This window comes from Somniosus microcephalus, chromosome 2 (genome assembly GCF_052327205.1).
Source record: "Somniosus microcephalus isolate GS21.2 chromosome 2, FLI_Smic_1.0, whole genome shotgun sequence".
Lineage (NCBI taxonomy): Eukaryota > Metazoa > Chordata > Chondrichthyes > Squaliformes > Somniosidae > Somniosus > Somniosus microcephalus.
This window is the reverse complement of record NC_140988.1, coordinates 122962759-122988388: the sequence shown is the minus strand read 5'-3', so window position 1 is coordinate 122988388 and position 25630 is coordinate 122962759. Positions and strand designations below refer to the sequence as shown.

Here is a 25630-nt window from a genome sequence, read left to right as displayed (position 1 = left end):
CCAAATCTCTTTCTATCTCCACCTTCTTTAAAGCTTTTTCCTGAAGGGTGTGTGAATGTTGAGCCTTTGCCCTGCCCACATGCACAACACTGCACTTATCCAAGTTATACATCATTTGCCAGTCATGAGCCCAATCTCCCAACACATTAAGATCCGCCTGAAGCAGACGAGCATTGTCTACAGTCCTAACACTCGCACAGAACTTAGTATCATCTGCAAGTTTGCAGATCGTGCCCCCAACACCCATGTCCAGATCATTAATAAAAATAAAGAGCAATGGTCCGAACACCGTTATGACTGTTACTTATATGCTTGTTCATCTTTTATTTAATAAATTCAAGTAATATTTTTAACTTAAATGAGATCTGAAAATGATGCTCTACTGTTTTGAAGACTGGAGGGAGATCTTAAAGACACACAAGTCTAGCAGCCTCAAGCAATTACCAGACTGCGTTTGTTAGGTTTTCTTCCAGGCCGGTTACCAAAAGCTTATCTAGATTTTAAGCCAAGGATGTAGAGAAGTAATGGGGAGTTGGGACTCAGCCAGGAGAGTGAGGAATTAAGAGTCAAACTAATCTAGGATAAAAAAGTTAGAAAAGGCTTAAAAACACAACAGGAGCAGTATTAAAAGGTAAACTCATTGCTCATTCTAATTTTAATTGGGGATCCATTAGCTGCCAGAATTTTAAAATGTGTGGTTAACAATTTTGACCATAGGTTTTCAAAGGTCTGCTCGTCAGATTTCTGCCTAAATTAAACATTCCAGACCCAAGGAAGCCATCAGACACCTAAAAAATTCCTCGCCCAGAGAGAAGTGCTGCCAACTGTAAAAAGCATTCTCTCACTTTCATATTGTGTGATGCAAGACAGATGACAGCCTGTACTTCATTGACACAGGAGGTGAAAAGAAAAATCTGCTCCATAATAAAAGGAAAATTGAAGCCTGTGATCGACCTAATTCTACAGTATTAATCCATTACTCATGTGACCGCTATCCTCAGAATATCAGGAGCAGCATGAGAGAGGATGCAGACACCCACCCAATCCCGACTGCTGATATTAGTCAGAGAAGCACATTTATTTCCTGCATTTGTTGACATACCACCATGCAATTTCTGTTACCAAACATTTTCGGTACTTTTTTCATTTGGGTAGCTGGCACAATTTTGAGAGAGTTAAGGACTCTGGGAGTGTCAACATTTTATAGGGGATCCTCCTCGCTTCCCAAGATTGAAAAGTTTGAAAACCAGCTTTTGGCCACAGCACACGAGTTTTCTGCAAATGTAACAAATTTGGTCCCAGTGATTACCTCCTTGCTTAGGCTACTTACACGTGGTCTCAGTCAGCTCATTTACAACAGTGACTACACTTCAAAAAGTACTTCATTGGCTGTAAAGCGCTTTGAGACGTCCGGTGGTCATGAAAGGCACTGTATAAATGCAAGTCCTTTTCTTTTTAAAATTACATGCTCAAGTTTATGTAAAAACATTTATTTTAAACAAATATTGTACTGAAACATTATTTCAAACTGCTTTTTTGTAGACCAAGTATTTTTATAATCAGTAGAATATTGTACAATTTCTTTAGTTCAATACAAACTACTTCTTTTGTATTCTTGTGCACAAATGTGTTCAAAACTAGTTGGATTAGAATATTAATATTTCCATCAGTATATAAACAAATTCTATGTGGCATTCTGGTCCCCCAAATACATTTATACCAATACATACAGATGTGATTTATTACAATGCAAATAATACAAAAAATACTATCATACAAGCAATAAACCACAAGCTTTTTTTTTTTAAAAAACACTTCCAACTTGACGCAGGTCATATCTGGGAAAATAATCACCATCATCTGAACTTGCAGAAGCACTAAAAACAGTACACTTGTAGGTTGCTGCCCAATCTTCAAATATTCACATGTTCACCATCCTCCACCACCTATTAGGGGGAATAAAAGGATATAAATCACAAGCTCAGTAACCGAGCAAATCAAGGCAAGCTATGTGCAATGGAAAACTTTGCACATCTGCAACGGTGACCCCACCGGAAAAAGTACATGTGTGGACAGACTTAGGCTTGGCTGACAGCCTGCTGAAATTCAGTCTAGAATGGCTACTTGGTCCAGAGGATTCCACGGAACTGTACACAAGCATAAATAATGGAGGGGGGAAAATGAACAAAAATAAAAAGCTACACTTCATTACGATGTGTAAAGGTACTGACACTTGAGCTACTTTGCAGTAACCAACTAGATAAATAAAGGTAATGCAGCAGATGGATTTTCAGAAGCCATTTGATAAAGTGTCTCAAGAGTCTCGTTAGGAATTATGGCAAAAAAACCCAAGAAATGGGAGTATATACTCAATAGAACAATACTGAAGGGTGTGGTTCACATACATAATTCCCTGAAAATGCAAGAATGGGTAGATAAAACCATTAAAAAGGCCTATAGAATTTGGGGTTTTATAAATGAGAGCAGAGAGTACAAGAGTAAAAAAGTAATTATGGATTGATACAAAACATCGATTAGCCCACAGTTAGAGCACTGTGCAGTTTTGGATGCCTCATTATAGAAAGAACAATAGAGTCACAAAGAGAGCACTCAGCGTAGACTCACCTAGATGATGCAAGAGGAAACCTTCGTTATTAGGAGAGACTTGAGACACTAGGGCTATTTGCACAGGAAGGCCAAGAGAAGGGCAAGTGGAGATTTGTAGAATTTTCTAAAATTATGCAGGGTTTTGATGGAGTGAATCCCAATGTTTATTTCCTCTGGGGGGTTTTTTTTTTGGGGGGGGGGGGGGGGGTAGATCAGTGACAAAGAATAATCAATTTAAAATGATCACCAACAATGAGCAAGATGGGAGAAATTTATTTACGTAGAGCATTGCCATAGGGAGTGGTTTAGGTAGAGACCATTGCTCCTTTTAAAGGGAAAATTGGATAAATATTTGAAACAGAGAAAGATGCAGCGCTATGATGGAGAGCCGGGGGCAGTGGCATTACTTTCATATTACTCAAGTAATGAGCTCGCACTGCTGCGATGGGCCAAATGGCCTCCTTATGGGTTGCAAACTTCTATGGTTCTTTACTCAAAAATAGCACAACTGTTCAAGTTAAAATTTAAAAAGAAAACCTCCTTTTCAAAATTAACTTGCCAGAATGCCATGGCATACATCTATATATTGGGAGAAGGCAGGAAGGTTCACATAAATAATCTAAGTGCTTAAAATTATTAGGATCCCAAGTTCCAGTGTTGATTATACCTAATCCTTCAGCATTGCTTTTGGTCTTAATCAAACACCCAGTACCACAAGAGTTAGAAAGGATTTGACATCAGGGAGATAACCCATACAGCATCAAGGTGACTTAATCTAAATAGGACTGGCAACTGCCAATTGACGCCTAAACAAAAGATGGTACGAGGGCCGGGCAGACGAAGCGCCAATAGTGCAGAATAAATCACGGAAAGTTAGAAAGATACAATTCTCTACACCGGAGCTGCAGAAAACTAGGAATCATCTCCAATAAAAGATGAATAAAGAGGACGGCTACCCAAATGAGGAAAGTGTTTGCAAGATAATGGAGTATAAGACAATCTTTAACATTTGCTGGCACTTTTCATTTACCTCTAAAGCCACGTCCTCCTCCACCACCTCTGCCTCCTCTGAAACCACCTCCCCTGCCTCCACGGAAGCCACCTGGATAAGAACCAAAAATGTAACAATTAGATTTTTTACTTTTCAAAAATCTTATCTACAGTTCTTGGATTCAAAAATGTGATGTACTTGTGGAACATTCAGCTTTTAAAGTTTCCACTGGTTCAAGTTACTTTAATACATTTTCTACTACAAATAACAAAAATACTAAAATAATCAGTATGCTTTTTCCAAGCAACCATCACTTCCAAGCATGGCTCAACCTCAACTTTGCCTACAAAGCTCCACCTGACCAAACTGCTATGAGCAGGAGCGAGTGTCGATGTTGGGGCTTTGCAGGACCATGTTAGAGTGGTGAATCCCGAGACAAACTGTGATCAACACCACAGGAGATCCACTAAAATATATATTTATTATAAATATTTGTACAACTCCATTCTGTCTCAGATCTTCTGGTCATTTATTCCTTTAAAGTACTCAAGTAAGTCCATACACATTCAGAAAGTAGTTCCAGTAAAATCTATTTTCAAAGAACTAGACATCAAAACAGTGCACTTAATGTTTTGGTGAGTTATGGCTCTTCATCAGCAATACTAGGTAAAAAGGCCATTATATTAACAAATTTGAATCAAGTTACTGAGCATAAAAGTAACAGGCATTAGAGTTACCCGCTAACAATGACCTACATTGGCTCCCGGTTAAGCAACACCTCGATTTTAAAATTCTCATCCTGGTTTTCAAATCCTTCCATGGCCTCGCCCCTCCCTATCTCTGTAGCCTCCTCCAGCCCTACAACCCTCAGAGATAACTGCACTCCTCCAATTCTGGCCTGGTGCTTATCCCCAATTTTAATCGCTTCACCACTGGCAGCTGTGCCTTCAGCTGCCAACGCCCAATGCTCTGGAATTCCCTCCCTAAACCTCTCCACCTGTCTTTCCTCCTTTAAGATGCTCCCTAAAACCTACCTCTTTGCCCAAGCTGCCCTAATGTCTCCTTATGTGGCGCGGTGTCAAATTTTGTTCGATAATGCTCCTGCAAAGCACCGTGGGACATTTTACTATGTTAAAGGCGCTATACAAATACAATTGTTGTTCAATTAATGCAATAGTTCTTACCGCCTCGCCCTCCAAATCCACCGTCTCGTCCACCACGTCCCCCTCTACCTCCTCCACGACCTCCCCTTCCTCGGCTTTTCTCACCAGGCGGCCGAGGCAAAAATCGCTGAAGAGGGAGCAGTTTTGCTGGATCGACATAAAACTGTAAGAAAATAAAGTTATATGTAGATATAGATATTATATATATATAAAGAAGTTGCCTTTACTGTGCTCCAAGGAAGAGAGAGAGTCCATAATAAAAGGTCATTTTTACATCCATTAACTTAACCATTTTGGAATTTCATATGGTGTTCACGTGATATTTGCAGGAACACCCAAATACAGGAAACTCTCGATTTACCGGCACCCAAACAACCGGAAATCTCGGTTAACCGGCAAAATTCAGGAGTAGGTTCAGTTAAGTTTTTCTTCATATTAGTGGCCGTTTCTTGATTCTTGGCTGTGTAATCGGGGGTTTCTGCACTTGTTGCTAAGCAACAGGGACGCTTGGTCTGTGGCCGGGGTTCCTGCAGCTGTTGCTAAGCAACAGGGAAGCCTGGATTTGTTGCTGTGTACGGAGCTCTCGTACCTTTTAACTATAACTCTGTAATCCGGAATTTTTGATAAACCGGCACCACGCCGGTCCAGTCGGTGCCTGATAAAAAGAGTTTCCTGTATCATACATGGTTAAATAAAATTTGTTGGGTGATTTATATATGTTGGCCAATCCAAATGGGAGACAACTTTCAAATATCTGGTAACCTAGGCCCTTTTCTTAAGGGTCTATACAATATCTCCCTCCCATTTTTATAATTTTCAAAGCAGAATAGTTTGCTAAAAAGTTTTAGTAGTTAATCTTCACAAGAAAACCTACCTTCTGTAATTTCTTAAAGGAAGCAGCCTTCATATTGTCTGATAATTTAACTGAAAAATACTATTAATTTTAGTTAAGGGAAAATGAGATAGCATTATTTTTTTATGCAATTAAAACCAAACATGAGACTACTCCAATCATACAGCACATACCACCAGTACTATAATTTAAACATAAATGAACATGCTGCACATGTTTAATCTCACATCTGAAGTGATCAATGAGACTGCAAGTGTTTCATTTTCACCACAGCCCTTGCGGCCTTCCCCCAAGACATACATCCTGCAAGCAATCTGGTTTGAACCAGCCCAGGGCTAACTCTCCTTATAACCTTTTCTCTATGTTCTGTGGGGATTTATGACATTCACTTACCTCCCCCCACCCCCAAAAAGCAGCAGTGGAGATGAGGGTCAATCAGAAGGGAGGGTAAAGAGAAAGGAAAGGGAAATGGGGATGTGTGCGTTTAAAATATACATGAGAGCGTGTTAAAGTGACAGAGAGCACACGCTCGAGTGCACAAAGGAAGGAAAGGATTCAAATTGCAGCAACCGGTGTTCGTACTTCAACACCCTGAGTAAAACTTTAATTACTTATGATTGAGAAATTTCAGTTTATGAAAAAAAACAATGTTTTGTTCAACTTTTCATATTAATCTTGAGGAACACTTTAAATGTATGGGTGTTGTATTAATGACTATAAAATCTCCTCATTCACAGCCTTCTGCAGATCCTGGAGAGTAGAACAGTTATCCACACCGCACTCAGTGACACAAGAGAACAGAGAAGGCTGGGTAGCAGTTTTCAACCCTCAGACCTGGATCCCTGTCCAGCCCCAAGCTAACGTTACGGGTTCTCCTTTTTCTGGTTGTAAAGGTCTTAGGTGAAATTAGTTGGGGTGGGGTTTGGCCGAGAAGGAAGGGTCCAAGATGTGGTTTATCATGGCAGAGGGCTCGTACCACAATCCTCCACATAATTCAACACAAACCGGTAATCTCACTCTAAGCATAGTACGCGAGTCACGTGCAGTAAGGGTTACTTTTTCCCGATGCTGTGGCTAAGGCAGCTAGCCTGCGAGAACCTGCTGCTGACAATGGAGGGCAAAGTGGGAGTGCTCCTCAGCCTCATTTTTGATCAATTGTATGTTTTCATTTAGGATTCTTGCCATCATACAAAACAGAGAAAAATAGTAGTTATGCCCACATGTAATCTTGTGTGCAGCCAGGTAATATGTGTTCATACCACCAGCAACACCAAAAGAAACACAAGCTATCAAAGAAAACATTGGCTGGTACAATGCCTCCAATTGCAGCTCAGGAATCTTATACTGTATTGTAGTCACACTAGTTTAGGTTCTATCCCAACACGAACTCACAAAAGGATACAAAATCTCTGAGCTGTCCAAATATTTCATCAACTTTTCCTATCTGTTCTTTGTTTTCCAAGTAAACTGGTGCATTGAAATAAGGGACTTGATTTGCTTCTGAGGTACACTTGCAAACAATTTCATCTTCACAAGGATGCATGAAATGTCCCAATTCTATACAAAGGTAGCAAAAAGGTTAGACAAGTACAATCTCATTAAATCTGCACACAGAATTCATGTGAAACTATGATATATGTGGAACTGTACAGCATTACGTTTTCCTCCCACCAATTTTGTTAATTTTCCATTTGAACCCGTCCCAGAAGTGATAGAAGTGCTAACTAACTGCACCATCCAGATCCCCCAAGTCAGTTTGTTACTTTAAGAGCCTTCTTTAAAGGATTCTTAAAGCAGTATAAATATTGGAAACAGGCTGGACCTGATCTAACACTTTAGACAAGTGTTAGTTATTCATGTGCTCACTAAAAAAACCTTGGAATCAATTTAATTTGTCATCAGTCTGGAACAGTAAAGTATTAGTTCGATCGAAGACAGGACGCAAAATGTTTATAAACTCATTATATATAGGCAATGTTTTATAGTAAATAAGGTTTGCATTAGCAATATGGCACTTGTAGTGTTGTTGATCATTTCACACTGCATTACAACAGGTCATTACTATTTGTCGCAGGAAATCAAGAATAAAAAGGAAACCAGAATCCCTTCTCCAACAAAATTGGAGCATAAGTGCTCTCCAACACTTAGCTCTGCTTTATTACTGGAGATACAGCATAAAGTCTGAAGCATTATATAACTTCCTGTAATAGGACAAGGAAGGAGGTTCTGCTGAGGGAGTTTGAGCCAAATTAAAAAGCAGAACCACAAGGGTAATAATCTCTGGATTATTACCTGAGCCACGAGCGAATTTGGCTAGGACAAATAAAATTAGAGAGTTAAATGCGTGGCTCAAAGACTGGTGTGGGAGAAATGGGTTTTGCTTCCTGGGACACTGGCACCAGTACTGGGGCAGGAGGGAGCTGTTCCGTTGGGACGGGCTTCACTTGGCCAGTGCTGGGACTAGAGTCCTGGCGGATCATATAACTAGGGCTGTAGAGAGGGCTTTAAACTAACTAGTGGGGGGGGGAGGTTCCCAGAGAGCAAATAATAAAAATGACAAGAGAAGGTCATAGACTTAGGTAGCAGTGGGGAAATTAAAAACCAGAGCGTGTCAGGAAGGGGCAGAAGGTATGGAGTAAAAGGTAAAGTAATAAAAAGGGCAAAAGCAGGAACTAAGTGTCACAAAACATCTTTGAAAGTTCTCTATCTGAATGCACGTAGCATTCGTAACAAAATAGACGAGTTAATGGCACAAATAACTACATATGGGTATGATCTTGTGGCCATTACAGAAACATGGCTGCAGGGTGACAATGCCTGGGAATTAAACATACCAGGTTATTTAACGATCAGGAAGGACAGGCAGGAAGGAAGGGGAGGTGGGGTGGCTATGTTAATAAAGGAAGGAATCACTGTAATACAGAGAAATGATATTGGGTCAAAAGATCAGGATAATGAAACAGTTTGGGTGGAGGTAAGGAATAATAAGGGGAAAAAAACACTAGTGGGCGTAGTCTATAGGCCTCCGAACAGTGGCAACTCTGTTGGACGGAGTATCAATCAGGAAATAGCTGAGGCTTGTAATAAGGGAACATCTATAATTATGGGGGATTTTAACTATCATATTAATTGGACAAATCAAATTGGGCAGGGCTGCCTTGAGGATGAGTTCATTGAGTGTATTAGGGATGGGTTTCTTGAGCAGTATGTAACTGAACCGACCAGGGGGCAAGCAACCTTAGATCTGGTCCTGTGTAACGAGACAGGATTAATTAAAAATGTCCTAGTAAAGGATCCCCTTGGAATGAGTGACCATAACATGGTTGAATTCCTTATTCAATTAAAGGGTGAGAAGGTTGGATCTCAAACAAGCACGCTAAGCTTGAATAAAGGAGACTATGAAGGTATGAGAGCGGAATTGAGTAGAGTGGATTGGGAAAATAGATTAAAGAGTAAGACGATACATGATCAGTGGTGTACATTTAAGGAGTTATTTTACAACTTCCCAAAAATATATATTCCGAGAAGAAAAGGGTGTAAAAGAAAAGATAGCCATCCGTGGCTAAGTAAAGAAATTAAGGATAGTATTCAACTAAAAACAAGGGCATATAAGGTAGCCAAATCTAGTGGGAGGATAGAGGAGTGGGAAAACTTTAAAAGACAGCAAAAAATAACAAAAAGATTGATTAAGAAAGGGAAGATAGATTATGAAAGTAAATTAGCAAAAAATATAAAAACAGATAGTAAGAGTTTTTATAGTTATATAAAAGGAAAAAGGGTGGCTAAAGTAAATGTTGGTCCCTTAGAGGATGAGACCGGGAAATTAATGGTGGGAAATATGGAGATGGCAAAAACACTGAATGAATATTTTGTATCAGTCTTTACAGTAGAGGACACTAAGAATATCCCAACACTGGACAAACAGGGGGCTAAAGGGGGGGGGGGGGGGGGGAGGGGGGGAAGGAGCTAAACACGATCAAAATCACTAAGGAAGTGGTACTCGGTAAAATAATGGGACTCAAGGCGGATAAATCACCTGGACCTGATGGCTTACATCCTAGGGTCTTGAGGGAAGTGGCGGTAGGGATTGTGGATGCATTGGTAATAATTTTCCAAAACTCTCTGGACTCAGCAAAGGTCCCGGCAGACTGGAAAACTGCTAATGTAACACCCTTATTTAAAAAGGGCAGTAGACAGAAGGCTGGAAACTATAGACCGGTTAGCCTAACATCTGTGGTAGGTAAAATTTTGGAGTCCATTATTAAGGAGACCGTAACAGGTCATTTGGATAATCATAATTTAATAGGACAAAGTCAGCATGGTTTTATGAAGGGGAAGTCATGTTTGACAAATTTGCTGGAGTTCTTTGAGGAAGTAACATATAGGGTGGATAAAGGGGAACCAGTGGACGTAGTGTATTTAGACTTCCAAAAGGCATTTGACAAGGTGCCACACAAAAGGTTATTGCTTAAGATAAAAAATCACGGGATTGGGGGGTAATATTCTGGCATGGATAGAGGATTGGCTATCTAACAGAAGGCAGAGAGTTGGGATAAATGGTTCATTCTCAGACTGGCAATCAGTAACTAGTGGTGTTCCGCAGGGGTCAGTGCTGGGTCCCCAACTCTTTACAATCTATATTAACGATTTGGAGGAGGGGACCGAGTGTAACATATCAGATGATACTAAGATGGGGGGGAAAGTAGTGTGTGAGGAGGACATAAAAAACCTTCAAGGGGACATAGACAGGCTAAGTAAGTGGGCAGAGATTTGGCAGATGGAATACAATACTGAAAAGTGTGAGGTTATGCACTTTGGCAGGAAAAATCGTAGAGCAAGTTATTATCTTAATGGCAAGAAACTGGAAAGTACTGAAGTACAAAGGGATCTGGGGGTCCTGGTGCACGAAACTCAAAAGGTTAGTATGCAGGTGCAGCAAGTGATTAAGAAGGCCAATGGAATGTTGGCTTTCATTGCTAGGGGGATAGAATATAAAAATAGGGAGGTATTGCTTCAGTTGTACAAGGTATTGGTGAGGCCGCACCTGGAATACTGCGTACAGTTTTGGTGTCCATACTTAAGAAAGGACATACTTGCTCTCGAGTCAGTACAAAGAAGGTTCACTCGGTTAATCCCGGGGATGAGGGGATGGACATATGAGGAGAGGTTGAGTAGATTGGGACTCTACTCATTGGAGTTCAGAAGAATGAGAGGCGATCTTATTGAAACATATAAGATTGTGAAGGGGTTGGATCGGGTGGATGCGGGGAGGATGTTCCCGATGATGGGTGAAACTAGAACTAGGGGGCATAGTCTTAGAATAAGGGGCTGCTCTTTCAAAACTGAGATGAGGAGGAACTACTTCACTCAGAGGGTAGTAGGTCCATGGAATATGCTGCCCCAAAAAGCTGTAGAAGCTACATCATTACATAAATTTAAAACAGAAATAGACAGTTTCCTATAAGTAAAGGGAATTAAGGGTTATGGGGAGCGGGCAGGAATTTGGACAGGAGTCTAGGTTCGGATCGGTCATGGCCCTGTGGGTAGCGGAGCGGGCCCAGGGGCCGTGTAGCCTGATCCTGCTCCTATTTCGTGTGTCTAATTCTATTAGATTCAGGAGATGGTTCTGTGATAGTGGATTGGCCGTTAGGATCAGATCAGCCATGATCTTATTGAATGGCGGAGCAGGCTCGAGGGGCCGATTGGCCTACTCCTGCTCCTATTTCTTATGTTCTTATGTTCTTAAAGACCAAATAGCTGTTAACCTTTTTAGCCAGTCTGTCTCACTAATCTCTCAAACCATCTGATCTTTACGCCAAGTGGACTAATGACTGAGCTGCAGAAATATTTATCTGAATTGCAATTAACCCTTGGTTTAGGACAGGGGTATTTTAGACGATTGTATTGTTCTTCATACCTACTACGCGATCAGGGGGCCCCTGATCATATCCTCTATTGAAGCCTCCTCGCCCACCACCTCGGAATCCTCCACCACCGCGCCCTCCTCTTCCTCCACCGAAGCCGCCTCCTCTTCCTCCACCATAGCCGCCTCCGCCTCTGCCGAAGCCGCCGCCTCCTCCTCTGAAGCCACCTCCTCCTCCTCTTCCTCCCCCACGGAAAGACATTTCAATCGAAAATTCTGAAAGGAAAAGATTAATTTTCATCAGTCGGTAAATGAGGGTCAGTTCCCTGCACTGAAAGACAGTAATAGAGCATGAAGTCATACATCCCAGGGTTCAGTATTCACCATGACTGGGTTGCGAAGGGACAAGCCAGGGTGCCTGAAATTCTGCATCTCCAAATGGGAGAACTATTGTTTGACAAGGAATGGTGTCTGCCCATACTGTCAGGAAATGGAGTCACATTTAACAGTGCAAAGATATTGGGTGATTTTAATTATCCAAGACAGACAGGGATAAAGGTGATGTGTGTTGTCAGATTGGCAATGCATTTTAGAACACATTTAAGACTGCTACCTAATTAGTATGTTTCTAGTCCAATAGGAATGAAGCATGGCTTGAATTAGTTCCGGGTTATACAGTGGGGAAAACTGATGAGACTCCACGACTAACTACTTCCTTAAACCTCCCTACTCTCATCTCGAACATCAAATGTGAGGAGCTTATGGATTTATATCAAAGATTGAATAATTATACACAGCTGCCTCCACCACTGCCTCATCCTGTCCTTAAACTACACCATGTCTCCTGGTCCGGCCCTTAAACTACACCAGGTCTCCTGGTCTGGCCCTTAAACTACACCATGTCTCCTGGTCCGGCCCTTAAACTACACCAGGTCTCCTGGTCCGGCCCTTAAACTACACCAGGTCTCCTGGTCCGGCCCTTAAACTACACCAGGTCTCCTGGTCTGGCCCTTAAACTACACCATGTCTCCTGGTCCGGCCCTTAAACTACACCAGGTCTCCTGGTCCGGCCCTTAAACTACACTATGTCTCCTGGTCTGGCCCTTAAACTACACCATGTCTCCTGGTCCGGCCCTTAAACTACACCAGGTCTCCTGGTCTGGCCCTTAAACTACACCAGGTCTCCAGGCCCTGCTAATCTTGATACCCACCATCTCAGTTTCTTCCCCATCAAGATAGAATTAGGAACTTTAAAATAGATAGGGCAGCCAGAATATTTTAGATAGAATTAGAAACCTTAAAACAGACAGGACAGCAAAGCCAGGTGATAGCCACCCGAGGGTCCTGAGAGAGCAAGACAGGTGCTGTGTGAGCCCCTTGCCCGTATCTTTAACGGCTCTCTGGAGGCTGGAACAGTTCCCTTAGACTGGAAGGAGGCTAATGCAGTTCCAATCTTTAAAAAAGGATGACAGGAATAAGAAAGATGCTGGAGGGAATCATTAGGGATGCAATATATGATTACTTAGACAGAGAAGTAAATATTAGGGACACCCAACTTGGCTTCAAAAAAGGAGGTCCTGTCTTTCTAATTTCATAGAACCATATAATGATACAGCATAGAGTAGGCCATTTGGCCCATAGTGCCTGTGCTGGCTCTTTGGCCCATAGTGCCTGTGCTGGCCCTTTGGCCCATAGTGCCTGTGCTGGCCATTTGGCCCATAGTGCCTGTGCTGGCCATTTGGCCCATAGTGCCTGTGCTGGCCATTTGGCCCATAGTGCCTGTGCTGGCTCTTTGAGCTATCCAATTAGTCCCCTTCTCCTGCCCATTTTTCACAGCCCTGCAAATTTTTCCCCTTATAGTATTTATCCAATTTTCTTTTGAAAGTTATTATTGAACCTGCTTCCACCACCGATTCAGGCAGTGCATTCCAGATTCTAACAACTCACTGCGTTTGCATTTTTTGATGAAATCCCCAAGATAGTGGATGAGCGAAACCCAGTAAACATTGTCGACCTTGACTTCCAAAAAGCTTTTGATAAGGCACCACACAAGAGGCTTCTCCATAAGATTGGTATTAGTGGAAATCTACTGCGCTGGATTGAGAACTGGCTGGAAGGCCCTAGGAAGAAAGTTGTTGTAGATGGATTTGGATCTGCTTGGAGACCAGTGGTGTCCCACATTGGTGTTAGGACTGTTGCTGTTTATTATTTTTATTAATGATCTAGATGTAGGTCTAGATACAGGTGTTAGTATCATCTGCAAATTTGCAGATCATTTCCCTAAGATATGTGTGAGAGTCATGACTGTAGACAATGCTCGACTACGACAGGCAGATCTAGATGCAGTCGGGGAATTGGGGGCTCACGAGTGGCAAATGATATTTAATTTAGAAAAATGCTGTGTTATACATGTGGAAAGGGTCAATTCACGAGAAGACAAAGTATACTATTTTGTCCTTGTACAAAATCTTGGTCAGGCCTCAGTTAGAACAGTGTGTCCAGTTTTGTTCTGCTCACATAGTAGGCGATCTTGAGGCTTTGGAAAGGGTGCAGAGGAAAGCCACAAGATTAATTCCCAGTATGAAGCATCGCAGTTACCAAGACAGGCTCAAAGAGCTGGCATTTTACACTTTAGAGAAGTGCAGATTTAGGGGCGATTTGATCGATAGTTATATGATGATGAAGGAATAGATTGTGTTTGTGTAGACAGTTTGTTTCAACTAAGTAGGTTAGGGAGGACCAGGAGTCACAATCTCAAGTTGTACAAGTCCAGATCTAGGTTAGATGCCAGAAGGTGAATCTTTTCCCAGTGAATAGTGGACCAGGTTCAGGCTTGTGCGGTGGATGCCGATTCTCTGAATTCCTTCAAGCGAGAGCTGGACCTGGCTGGGACAGAGATCATCTCATACTAAAGGTAGGTACTCTATAATATTAAATCAGGACTAGAGTGGTCCCCTGGACGAGTTATGATTGCCTAAGGGAGTGGATAGGAATTCTCCAGATTTCCCCCCTATAATTGGCATGGGCTTATTTGTTTTTTCACCTCTCCCAGATTACATGGCTTTCATGTGGGGTGGGAAATATATAAAATGTTATGCACAAGGCATCACAGTTGCGTGGTAAAGGCTGAATAGACTAGTGTCTTTTGCCGTCTGCCATTGTTAGAAACATAGAAGATAGGAGCAGGAGTAGGCCATTCGGCCCCTCGAGCTCGCTCCGCCATTTAATGAGATCATGGCTGATCATCCAAATTTAGTACCCGGTCCCTGCTCTCTCCCCATATCCCTTTAGCCTCAAGAAATATATCCAACTCCTTCTTGAATATATTTAATGAAGTGGCCTTAACTGCCCTGTTGAGGCAGAGAATTCCACAGGTTCACCACTCTCTGGGTGAAGAAATTTCTCCTCACCTCAGTCCTAAATGGCTTACCCCTTATCCTTAGACTATGACCCTTGGTTTTGGACTCCACCACCATCGGGAACATCCTTCCTGCATCTAGTCTGTCTAGTCCTGTTAGAATTTTATAAGTTTCAATGAGACCCCCTCGCATTCTTCTAAACTCTAGTGAATATAAGCCTAATCGACCCAATCTCTCCTCATACGTCATTCCTGCCATCCCAGGTATCAGTCTGGTGAATCTTCGCTGCACTCTCTCCATGGCAAGAACACCCTTCCTCAGATAAGGTGAACAAAACTGCACACAATACTCAAGGTGTGGTCTCACCAAGGCCCTGTACAACTGCAGCAAGACATCCTTGCTCCTGTACTCAAACCCTCTCGCTATGAAGGCCAACATACCATTTGCCTTCTTAACCGCCTGCTGCACCTGCATGCTTACCTTCAGCGACTGGTGCACAAGGACACCCAGGTCTAGTTGCACTTCCCCTTTTCCCAATCTATTGCCATTCAGATAATAATCTGTCTTCCTGTTTTTGCCACCAAAGTGGATAACCTCGCATTTATCCACATTATACTGCATTTGCCATGCATCTGCCCAATCACCCAACCTATCAAAATCATACGTAACCCCTTGTCATCTCCCAACCTCATGAGACCCAGCACTGTTTTCTTGATCCCCTCTCCACTCAATTCCCTTTCCTAGCCCCCATGCTACCTGACATTGTTCATGGTCCTCTTTCCTCAGGGCCTGTTCCTGTAACCTTCAAAATACACTTAACCCATCTGCCTTCCTTAATTATTAGCATCTCTCAACCTCCATTGCCTCTCTAAGGCTGTCCAACATGTTGCCTCCCAGCTCCATGCCTAACTCCCCCTAAAGTATCTTTGAACCCTTCTAGTCTCACTTTCATTCAGCACTGAAACTACTCTTACCAAAGTCCAGAACGACATCAGCTATGACTGTGACCGTGGTGCATTATTCTCCTCGTCCTCCTGGACCACCTGTAACACCTGCCATTCTCCACCATCCAGTACTATGGGACAACCCTTTCATGGTTCCATTCCTACCTATCTGGTCATAGACACTGCACCTCTAATAATGGCTTCTCTTCCCTCTCCCCTGTCGCTAACTCTTAGAGGTCCTCCAAATATCTATTCTCTTGAACTATATACCGCTGCTTGGTGACATCAATAAGCACAGGGTTAGCTTCCACATGTATACTAATGATACACAACTACATCTCTCCACTGCTTCTCAACCCCCTCAGCGCTAACAGAATGCTTACTTGGAGGAGGACAGTAGGAGTATGTTTGTGTGTGTGCTAGGCCGTTGTAGCAGAGCCTGGTCTCCAATCGTCTTGGATCCCCTTGCCATTGGACCAGGACCTTGCTCTGTCAAGCCCGTGTGGTAGCTGGTGTGCAACGACCACCCCACGTTAAAAGAATTCACGCACAGGCATCTTCCACCCTTTAAAATGAAGTTCGGGACCTGGAATGTCAGGACCCTCATGGACAACCCCAACAGTGACAGACCGGAACGCCGTACTGCTATCGTTGCCTGGGAGCTCAGACGCTTCGACATTGCCGCCCTAAGTGAGACCCGGCGGGCAGGGGAAGGCCAGCTCAAGGAGCAAGGCGGTGGTTACACCTTCTTCTGGAAAGGCAAACCCAAAGAAGAACGCCGCCTCCATGGGGTAGGCTTCGCCATAAAAAATTAATTGGTCGGGCATCTCAAAGACTCCCCTAGTGGTATAAACGAGCACCTCATGACTCTTCGACTCACCCTAGCCCTAAACCAGTGCGCTACGGTCATCAGTGCGTACGCCCCAACACTGGAAGCCACAGACAAGACCAAAGAGGAATTCTACTCCAGCCTCGAACAATCCATCCCGAGTCCCAACGGGCGACAAGCTGATCCTCCTTGGCGACTTCAACGCCAGAGTTGGAAAGGACACCGACCTCTGGGGAGCTGTGATCGGCAGAGGGGGGGTAGGGAAAGCCAACTCCAACGGTACCCTCCTCCTGTCGAAATGCTTAGAACATGGCCTTGTCATAGCCAACACCTTGTTCCGTCAGAGAGACAAGTACAAGGCTTCATGGCAGCACCCTCGTTCCAAGCACTGGCATCTGCTGGACTACGTCATCATCCAAGTGAGGGACCGCAAGGACGTCCACATCACCCGCGACTGCTGGTCAGACCACCACCTAATCCGCTCTGTCATCTCCATCAATGTAGCCCCAAAACAGCGGCGGCAACAGAAACAATGCTGCAGGAAAATTAACGCTGGAGCACTCAAAGACCCCGCCAAGAAAGCCCTATTCAGCCTGCGCCTCACAAACAACCTGACGACTCCCAGTAATGCAGAGACACAGAGTGCCCACAGCATCTGGTCTGCACTCAAGGCCTCCATAATCAGCACCTGTGAAGAGACACTCGGTCACTCAACCAGGAAACACCAAGACTGGTTCGACGAGAATGACCAAGAGATCCAGGAGCTCATAAGCCGCAAGCGCAAGGCATTTCTGATCTGGAAACAGCAACAGAACTCGAGAGCAAGAAAGCAGCTCTACAGAAGCCTGAAGGCCGAGGTCCAACAAAAAATTCACGACCTAAAGAACAGATGGTGGGTGGAGAAAGCGCAGGAGATCCAGCAGCTAGCTGACAACCACGACGTGCGTGGATTCTTTAGCGCAGTCAAGACCATCTACGGCCCATGCACCCAAGGCCCTTCCCCACTGCGGGCCAAGAACGGAGAGGTACTCATCAAGGATAGGGAAGCAGTCAGTGCCCGCTGGAAGAAGCACTTCGAAGGTCTCCTTAACCACGACTCTGTCTTCGACACGAGTGTCCTCAACTCCATCCCACAGCATGCTACCCGCCACCATCTCAGCACAACCCCGGCATGAGGTTGAAAAGGCCATCCGACAACTGAAGAACAACAAGGCCTCAGGAGCAGATGAAATCCCCGCCGAGGCACTAAAGCATGGCGGAGCACTACTGGCGCGAATTCATGAACTCATTTCTCTTATTTGGAAGGAGAGCATGCCAGGGGATCTCAGACGCCGTAATTGTGACCATCTTCAAGAAAGGTGACAAGTCCGATTGCGGTAATTACAGAGGAGTTTCCCTGCTATCTGCCACAGGGAAAGTCATCGCAAGAATCCTCCTCAATCGCCTTCTCCCAGTGGCCGAAGAGCTCCTCCCAGAGTCGTAATGCGGATTCCGCCCACTAAGGGGCACAATGGACATGATCTTCACTGCATGTCAATTACAAGAGAAATGCAGGGAACAGCACCAACCACTGTACATGGCCTTCTTTGATCTCACAAAGGCCTTCAACACTGTCAACCATGAGGGATTATGGAGTGTCCTCCTCAAATTCGGCTGCCCTCAAAAGTTTGTCACTATCCTCCGCCTGCTTCACGACGACATGCAAGCCGTGATCCTGATCAACGGTTCCACCACAGACCCAATTCACGTACGAACCGGGGTCAAGCAAGGCTGCGTCATCGCACCAACGCTCTTCTCAATCTTCCTTGCTGCAATGCTCCAGCTCACCCTCAGTAGGCTCCCCACTGGAGTGGAGCTAATTTACAGAACAAACGGGAAACTGTTCAACCTCCGTCGCCTCCAGTCCAGATCCAAGGTCATCCCATCCTCTGTCATCGAATTACAGTATGCAGACGATGCTTGTGTCTGCGCTCACTCGGAGGTCGAACTCCAAACCATCGTAAACACCTTCACCAAAGCATACGAGCGCATGGGCCTTACACTAAACATCCATAAGACAAAGGTCCTCTACCAACCTGCCCCCGCCACAGTGCTGCCCCCCGATTATCAAAATCCACGACAAGGCCTTGGACAATGTGGACCACTTTCCATACCTCGGGAGCCTACTGTCAACAAGGGCAGGCGTCAACGACGAAGTCCAACACCGCCTTCAGTGTGCCAGTGCAGCCTTCGGTCGCCTGAGGAAGAGAGTGTTTGAAGACCAGGACCTCAAACCCGGCACTAAGCTCATGGTCTACAGGGCAGCAGTGATACCTGCCCTGCTGTATGCCTCAGAGACATGGACCATGTACAGCAGGCACCTCAAAGCACTGGAGAGGTACCACCAACGCTGCCTCCGCAAGATCCTGCAAATCCATTGGCAGGATAGGCGCACCAATGTCAGTGTTCTTGCTCAGGCCAAAATCCCCAGCATCGAAGCTCTGACCACGCTCAATCAGCTCCGATGGACGGGTCACGTTGTCCGCATGCCTGATACGAGACTCCCAAAACAAGCGCTCTACTCGGAGCTCCGGCACGGCAAGAGAGCCCCAGGTAGGCAGAGGAAACGCTTCAAGGACACCCTCGAAGCCTCCTTGAAAAAGTGTAACATCCCCACCGACACCTGGGAATCCCTGGCCCAAGACCGTACAAAGTGGAGGATAAGCATCCGGGAAGGCACTGAACACCGAGTCTCTTCGCCGGGAGCAAGCGGAAGCCAAGCGCAGGCAGCGCAAGGAGTGCACGTCAACCCAAGCACCCCACCCAACCGCCCCTTCAACCACCGTCTGCCCCACCTGTAACAGAGAATGTAGGTCCCGCATTGGACTCATCAGTCACCTGCGAACTCATTTTTAATGTGGAAGCAAGTCATCCTCGGTTCCGAGGGACTGCCTAAGAAGACGACTTGACATCAATTCTGGATAAGCCACCTGGCCAGACTCCACTCTCTCGACCTGGTGCCATCCCTTTCCCTGGTAATTCCTTCAGGTGGAACCAGACTATTCACAAACTTGGCATAATATTCAATCCTGAGCAAAGCTTTAAACCCCACATGCTATCCATCAGCAAGATCACTTCCTTCCACCTCCACAACATTTTCAACTTCGCCCTTGCCTCACGTCCTGCGTATTCCCTGTCCGTGGTTTTGCCCCACCTGTTCTGGAAGCTCCTCCTATCCAATAACCCTCCCCCTCCCATTGCTCAGTTTCTTTGATTCTAACCTATTCACGGCCCCTTTCTTCACCCCTTCAGTAATATGGTGTTCAGTCACATTGGTCATTCTTTCTGGAACTCCATAGATTTCCTTACTCTCCATTTCTCTATCCACCTTAAAGATCTTCTCAAAACCCACCTATTCAGCTAAGATTTCTACCTCATCCACTATTCTCTCTCTTCCTAGATCAGTGTCCATTCGCAACATTCATCCGTCAACTGTCTTAGGACATTTTATACATTAAAGATGCTTTACATAGAAACATAGAAGATAGGAGCAGGAGTAGGCCATTCGGCCCTTCGAGCCCGCTCCGCCATTCAATGAGATCATGGCTGATCATCCAAATTCAGTACCTGTCCCTGCCTTCTCCCCATATCCCTTGATCCTTTTAGCCTTAAGAAATATATCCAACTCCTTCTTGAATATATTTAATGAACTGGCCTCCACCGCCCTCTGTGGCAGAGAATTCCACAGGTTCACCACTCTCTGGGTGAAGAAATTCCTCCTCATTTCAGTCCTAAATGGCTTACCCCTTATCCTTAGACTATGACCCCCTGGTTCTGGACTCCCCGGCCATCAGAAACATCCTTCCTGCATCTAGTCTGTCCAGGCCTGACAGAAATTTATAGGTTTCGATGAGATCCCCTCTCAATCTTCTAAACTCCAGTGAGTATAAGCCCAATCAACACAATCTCTCCTCATACGTCATTCCTGCCATCCCAGGTATCAGCCTGGTGAATCTTCGCTGCACTCCTTCCATGGCAAGAACGTCCTTCCTCAGGTAAGGCGACCAAAACTGCACACAATACTCAAGGTGTGGTCTCACCAAGGCCCTGTACAACTGTAGCAAGACATTCTTGTTCCTGTACTCGAACCCTCTTGCTACGAAGGCCAACATACCATTTGCCTTCTTAACCGCCTGCTGCACCTGCATGCTTACCTTCAGCGACTGGTGCACAAGAACACCCAGGTCTCTTTGCACTTCCCCTTCTCCCAATCTATTGCCATTCAAATAATAATCTGCCTTCCTGTTTTTGCCACCAAAGTGGATAACCTCACATTTATCCACATTATAGTGCATTTGCCATGTTTCTGCCCAATCACCCAACCTGTCCAAATCGTACTGGAGTTTCACGACATCCTCCTCACAGCTTACCCTCCCACGCAGCTTTGTGTCATCTGGAAATTTGGAGATATTACATCCAATTCCCTCGTCCAGATCATTAGTATATATTGTGAACAGCTGGGGTCCTAGGACCGATCCTTGCGGTACCCCACTAGTCACTGCCTGCCACTCGGAAAACGACCCGTTTATTCCAACTCTTTGCCTTCTGTCCGCCAACCAGTTCTCTATCCAAGTCAATACCTTGCCCCCAATCCTATGTGCCTTAATTTTGCACACTAATCTCTTATGTGGGACCTTATCGAAAGCCTTCTGAAAGTCCAAATACACCACATCCACTGGTTCTCCCTTATCTATTTTACCAGTTACATCTCAAAAAATTCCAGTAGATTAGTCAAGCATGATTTACCCTTTGTAAATCCACGTTGACTTTGTCCGATCCTGTCACTGCTTTCCAAGTGCTCTGCTATTACATCTTTTATAATAGACTCTAGCATTTTCCCCACTACCGATGTCAGGCTTACCGGTCTATAATTCCCCACTTTTTCTCTACCACCTTTTTTGAATAGCGGTGTAACATTAGCTACCCTCCAATCCATGGGTACTGTTCCAGAGTCTATCGAGTTCTGGAAGATGACCAGCAATGCATCTACTATTTCTAGGGCCACTTCCTTAAGTACCCTGGGATGTAGATTATCAGGCCCTGGGGATTATCGGCCTTCAGTCCCATCAATTTTCCTAACACCATTTCCCTACAAATACTGATTTCTTTCAGTTCCACCCTTTCATCAGACCCTATGTTCCCCGGCATCTCTGGCAGGTTATTCGTGTCCTCCTTTGTGAAGACAGAACCAAAGTATGAGTTTAGTTGGTCTGCCATTTCTTTGTTTCCCATTATAAATTCCCGATTCTGACTGCACGGGACCTACGCTTGACTTCACTAATCTTTTTCTCATCACATATCTATAAAAGCTTTTACAGTCAGTTTTTATGTTCCCTGCAAGCTTACTCTCATATTCTATTTTCCCTTTCTTAATTAATCCCTTTGTCCTCCTTTGTTGAATCCTAAACTGCTCCCAATCTTCAGGATTATTGCTTTTTCTGGCCAATTTATATGTCCTCTCCTTGGATCTTATGCTATCCCTAACTTCCCTTGTTAGCCACGGTTGAGTCACCTTTTTTGTTTTATTTTTATGCCAAACTGGGATGAACAAATTCTGTAGCTCATCCATTCAGTCTTTGAATGCTTGCCATTGCCTATCCACCGTCAACCCTTTGAGTGCCATTCCCCAATCAATCCTACCCAACTCGCTCCTCAGACCATCATAGTTTCCTTTATTTAAATTGAGGACCCTAGTCTCCGAGTCAACTACTTCATTCTCCATCCTAATGAAGAGTTCTATCATATTATGATCGCTCCGACCCAAGGGGCCTCGTACAACAAGATTGATAATTAATCCTTTCTCGTTACATAATACCCAGTCTAAGATGGCCTGATCTCTGGTTGGTTCCTCGACATATTGGTCCAGGAAACCATCCCGTAAACACTCCAGGAATTCCTCCTCCACAGTATTGTTACTAATTTGGTTGGCCCAATCTATATGTAGATTAAAGTCACCCATGATGACTGCTGTGCCCTTATTGCACGCTTCTTTAATTTCCCTTTTAATGCCATTCCCAACCTCCACCTTACTGTTGGGAGGTCTATATACCACTCCCACTAATGTTTTTTTCCCCTTGGTATTTCTCAATTCTACCCATACAGATTCCACATCATCAGAGCTAATATCCTTCATTACAATTGTATTAATCCCTTCTTTAACCAGTAATGCTACCCCACCTCCCTTTCCTTTTTGCCTATCTTTCCTGAATATTGAATACCCCTGGATGTTGAGTTCCCAGTCTTGGCCATCCTTGAGCCACGTTTCCGTAATCCCAACCAAATCATATTCGTTTACCTCTATTTGCGCAGCCAATTCGTCCACCTTATTACAAATGCTCCTCGCATTAAGACACAAAGCCTTCAGGCTTGTTTTTGTTAACGCTCTTAGACCTATTAGAATTATTATTTACTGTGGCCACGTTTGATTTAAACCGTTGATTTCTCTGACTGCCACTTTTGTTTTTCTCCTTCCTATCTTTTGCTTTTATCCCTGTTTCCCTTTCCTCTGTCTCCTTGCTCAGGTTCCCAACCCCCTGCCATTTTAGTTTAAACCCCCCCCGAACAGTGCTAGCAAACCTCCCCGCAAGGATATTTGTCCCGTTCTGGTTCAGGTGCAACCCGTCCGACTTGTACAAGTCCCACCTTCCCCAGAAGCAGGCCCAGTGATCCAGGAAACTAAAGCCCTCCCTCCTGCACCAACTCTTTAGCCACGCATTCATCTGCTCTATCCTCCTATTCTCACTAGCACGTGGCACCGGGAGTAATCCAGAGATTACAACCTTTGAGGTCCTGCTCTTTAATCTGCTACCTAGCTCCCTAAATTCTTGCTGCAAGACCTCATCCCTCTTCCTACCCATGTCATTGGTCCCAATGTGAACCACGACCTCTGACTGTTCACCCTCCCCCTTCAGAATGCCCTGCAGCCGTTCAGTGACATCCTTGACCCTGGCACCAGGGAGGCAACAAACCATCCTGGAGTCACGTCTACGGCCACAGAAACGCCTATCTGTTCCCCTTACAATGGAATCCTCTACCACTATTGCTCTCCCACTCTTTTTCCTCCCTTCCTGAGCAGCAGAAGCACCCCTGGTGCCAGGAAGTTGGCTGCTGCTGCCTTCCTGTTGTCATCCCCCTCAACAGTATCCAAATCAGTATACCTGTTTGAGAGGGGTATGGCCACAGGGGTCCCCTGCACTACCTGCCTGCCTCTACTGCTCTGCCTGATGGTCACCCATTTCCCTTCTGCCTGTGCTGCCCTTACCTGCGGTGTGACCAACTCACTAAACATGTTATCCACGACCCTCTCAGCATCGTGAATGCTCCAAAGCCCATCCATCCGCAGCTCCAGCGCCGCAATGCGGTCTGCTAGTAGCTGCAGCTGGATGCATTTCTGGCACACAAATTCAACTTCTTCCTGCTCAGTATAGCAGAACAATTGGAAAATGGTGCCCATAACATAGTTAGGTTCAAAGTGAAAAACAGAAAAGGATAATGAATGGACTACAAAAAAAAGTTCAGAGAGATCTGGCTTAAATTAATTCACCAATGTGTAAGAACACAGAGTCTGTAAAAATACCATCCACTCTAATGCAGGCCATTTTATCGCTTTCGTGAAATAACACATTTTAACTCTATTTTACTTCGCTCATTTCCCTGTGACACATCTGCCTAAAATAACTGGAATTACTGCAACAATACGAGGCACCACATTACTTTAAGCATTTATGGTGTTTTCTGAACAGACGCATCGCCCAGAACTCAGTTCTTTAAAATATCGTGATTACAAACGAAATGATTTATCTAGCGGACAATTAAGGTATAAAAAAAAAATTAAAGCAGCCAGTTTATTATGGAAAGCGATTCTGGCACAACCTCGCACACGGAGCGACTGGGCTCCGGGAGAGCTCGGCTTCTGAGAATAAGCCGCACCACGGCTGAGTGCCGGCTCGGTGTGAACACAGCCCAGGGCCGCTCTGCAGTGCTGGGTGCCGGCTCGGTGTGTGCCCAGCCCAGGGCCATGCTTAGTGCGGGCTCGGTGTGAACACAGCCCAGGGCCATACTGGGTGCCGGCTCGGTGTGAACACAGCCCAGGGCTATGCTGAGTGCGGGCTTGGTGTGTGCATTCACCTGTACCCAGCCCAATGTCGCTCCTTTTGTTGCTGGGCAGCGCGCGGCGCCTTTGACTTACCGAACCCGGGCCCGGCAGTGGAACGTCCCCCGGAGCACGCGCTCCCCTCCGGCCACGTGTGCTCAGCCCCGTTGCAAGGGGAATATAGTAAAAGGCAAAGCCTAATTTATTTATCGAGGCGTTTAAGAAAACCTATGACTTTATATAAAATTAGTTTACACTGCACAGCTCAAAGTCGCCGATTCAGTTTCAAATTCCGATTCATCTCAACTTTGCTTCCAGGTTTACCATTAATATATTTTACCACGCTTTTACGACAGTTTTTGGTCGCTTCCTCCCCCCCCGACCTGCCGTATCACCAATGCATCTGAGCTCGATCAGCCGGCGCGCCCTCTACAGGGAGCGCATTGCAACTACCCAGAGCAACATGGCAGTTGTGCACCGTCTAGCGACAGAATCTGTGCACTACATCAACAACAACTTGTATTTATATAGCGCCTTTAACGGAGTAAAACGTCCCAAGACGTTTCACAGAAGTGTTATAATGTAGGAATGGTCAAATTCCTATCTAGAGATTGAGTTCGACGCAGGCAATCAATCAAAAAGGTTTTTAATGTCAAACTAACGAGTTTAAACAGATTGATGCAAGAGAACTATGAATACAGGTCTTAACAGGTCGGAGGCTCCACGAGGACTGCCTGGGCGGTCCCGAGGATGGCGTCATGACACGTTTGGGTGATCACGTGATTAGCGGCATGACGCCATCGCGTTTGCCCGCGCTCTTAAAGGGGCATGCACACAGTATATACAATGGTACAGATTTAGTCTGTAGCTAACACATCATTAAAGGGAAT

The 25630-nt window shown here is 44.8% G+C and overlaps 1 protein-coding gene across 1 annotated transcript; it reads right to left on the bottom strand.

Annotated features, from left to right (window-relative positions):
* Nucleotides 1–1474: 1474 nt before the first annotated feature.
* On the bottom strand, nt 1475–25144 carry gar1 (GAR1 homolog, ribonucleoprotein). The gene is made up of 7 exons (XM_085962209.1): nt 24837–25144; nt 11532–11753; nt 7017–7171; nt 5636–5695; nt 4783–4924; nt 3638–3709; nt 1475–1946 (listed from the first exon to the last, which is right to left on the bottom strand). Exons 2-7 carry the CDS (start codon nt 11737–11739, stop codon nt 1930–1932), a joined length of 654 nt encoding a protein of 217 aa, XP_085818335.1. The 5' UTR covers nt 11740–11753; nt 24837–25144; the 3' UTR covers nt 1475–1929.
* Nucleotides 25145–25630: the final 486 nt, after the last annotated feature.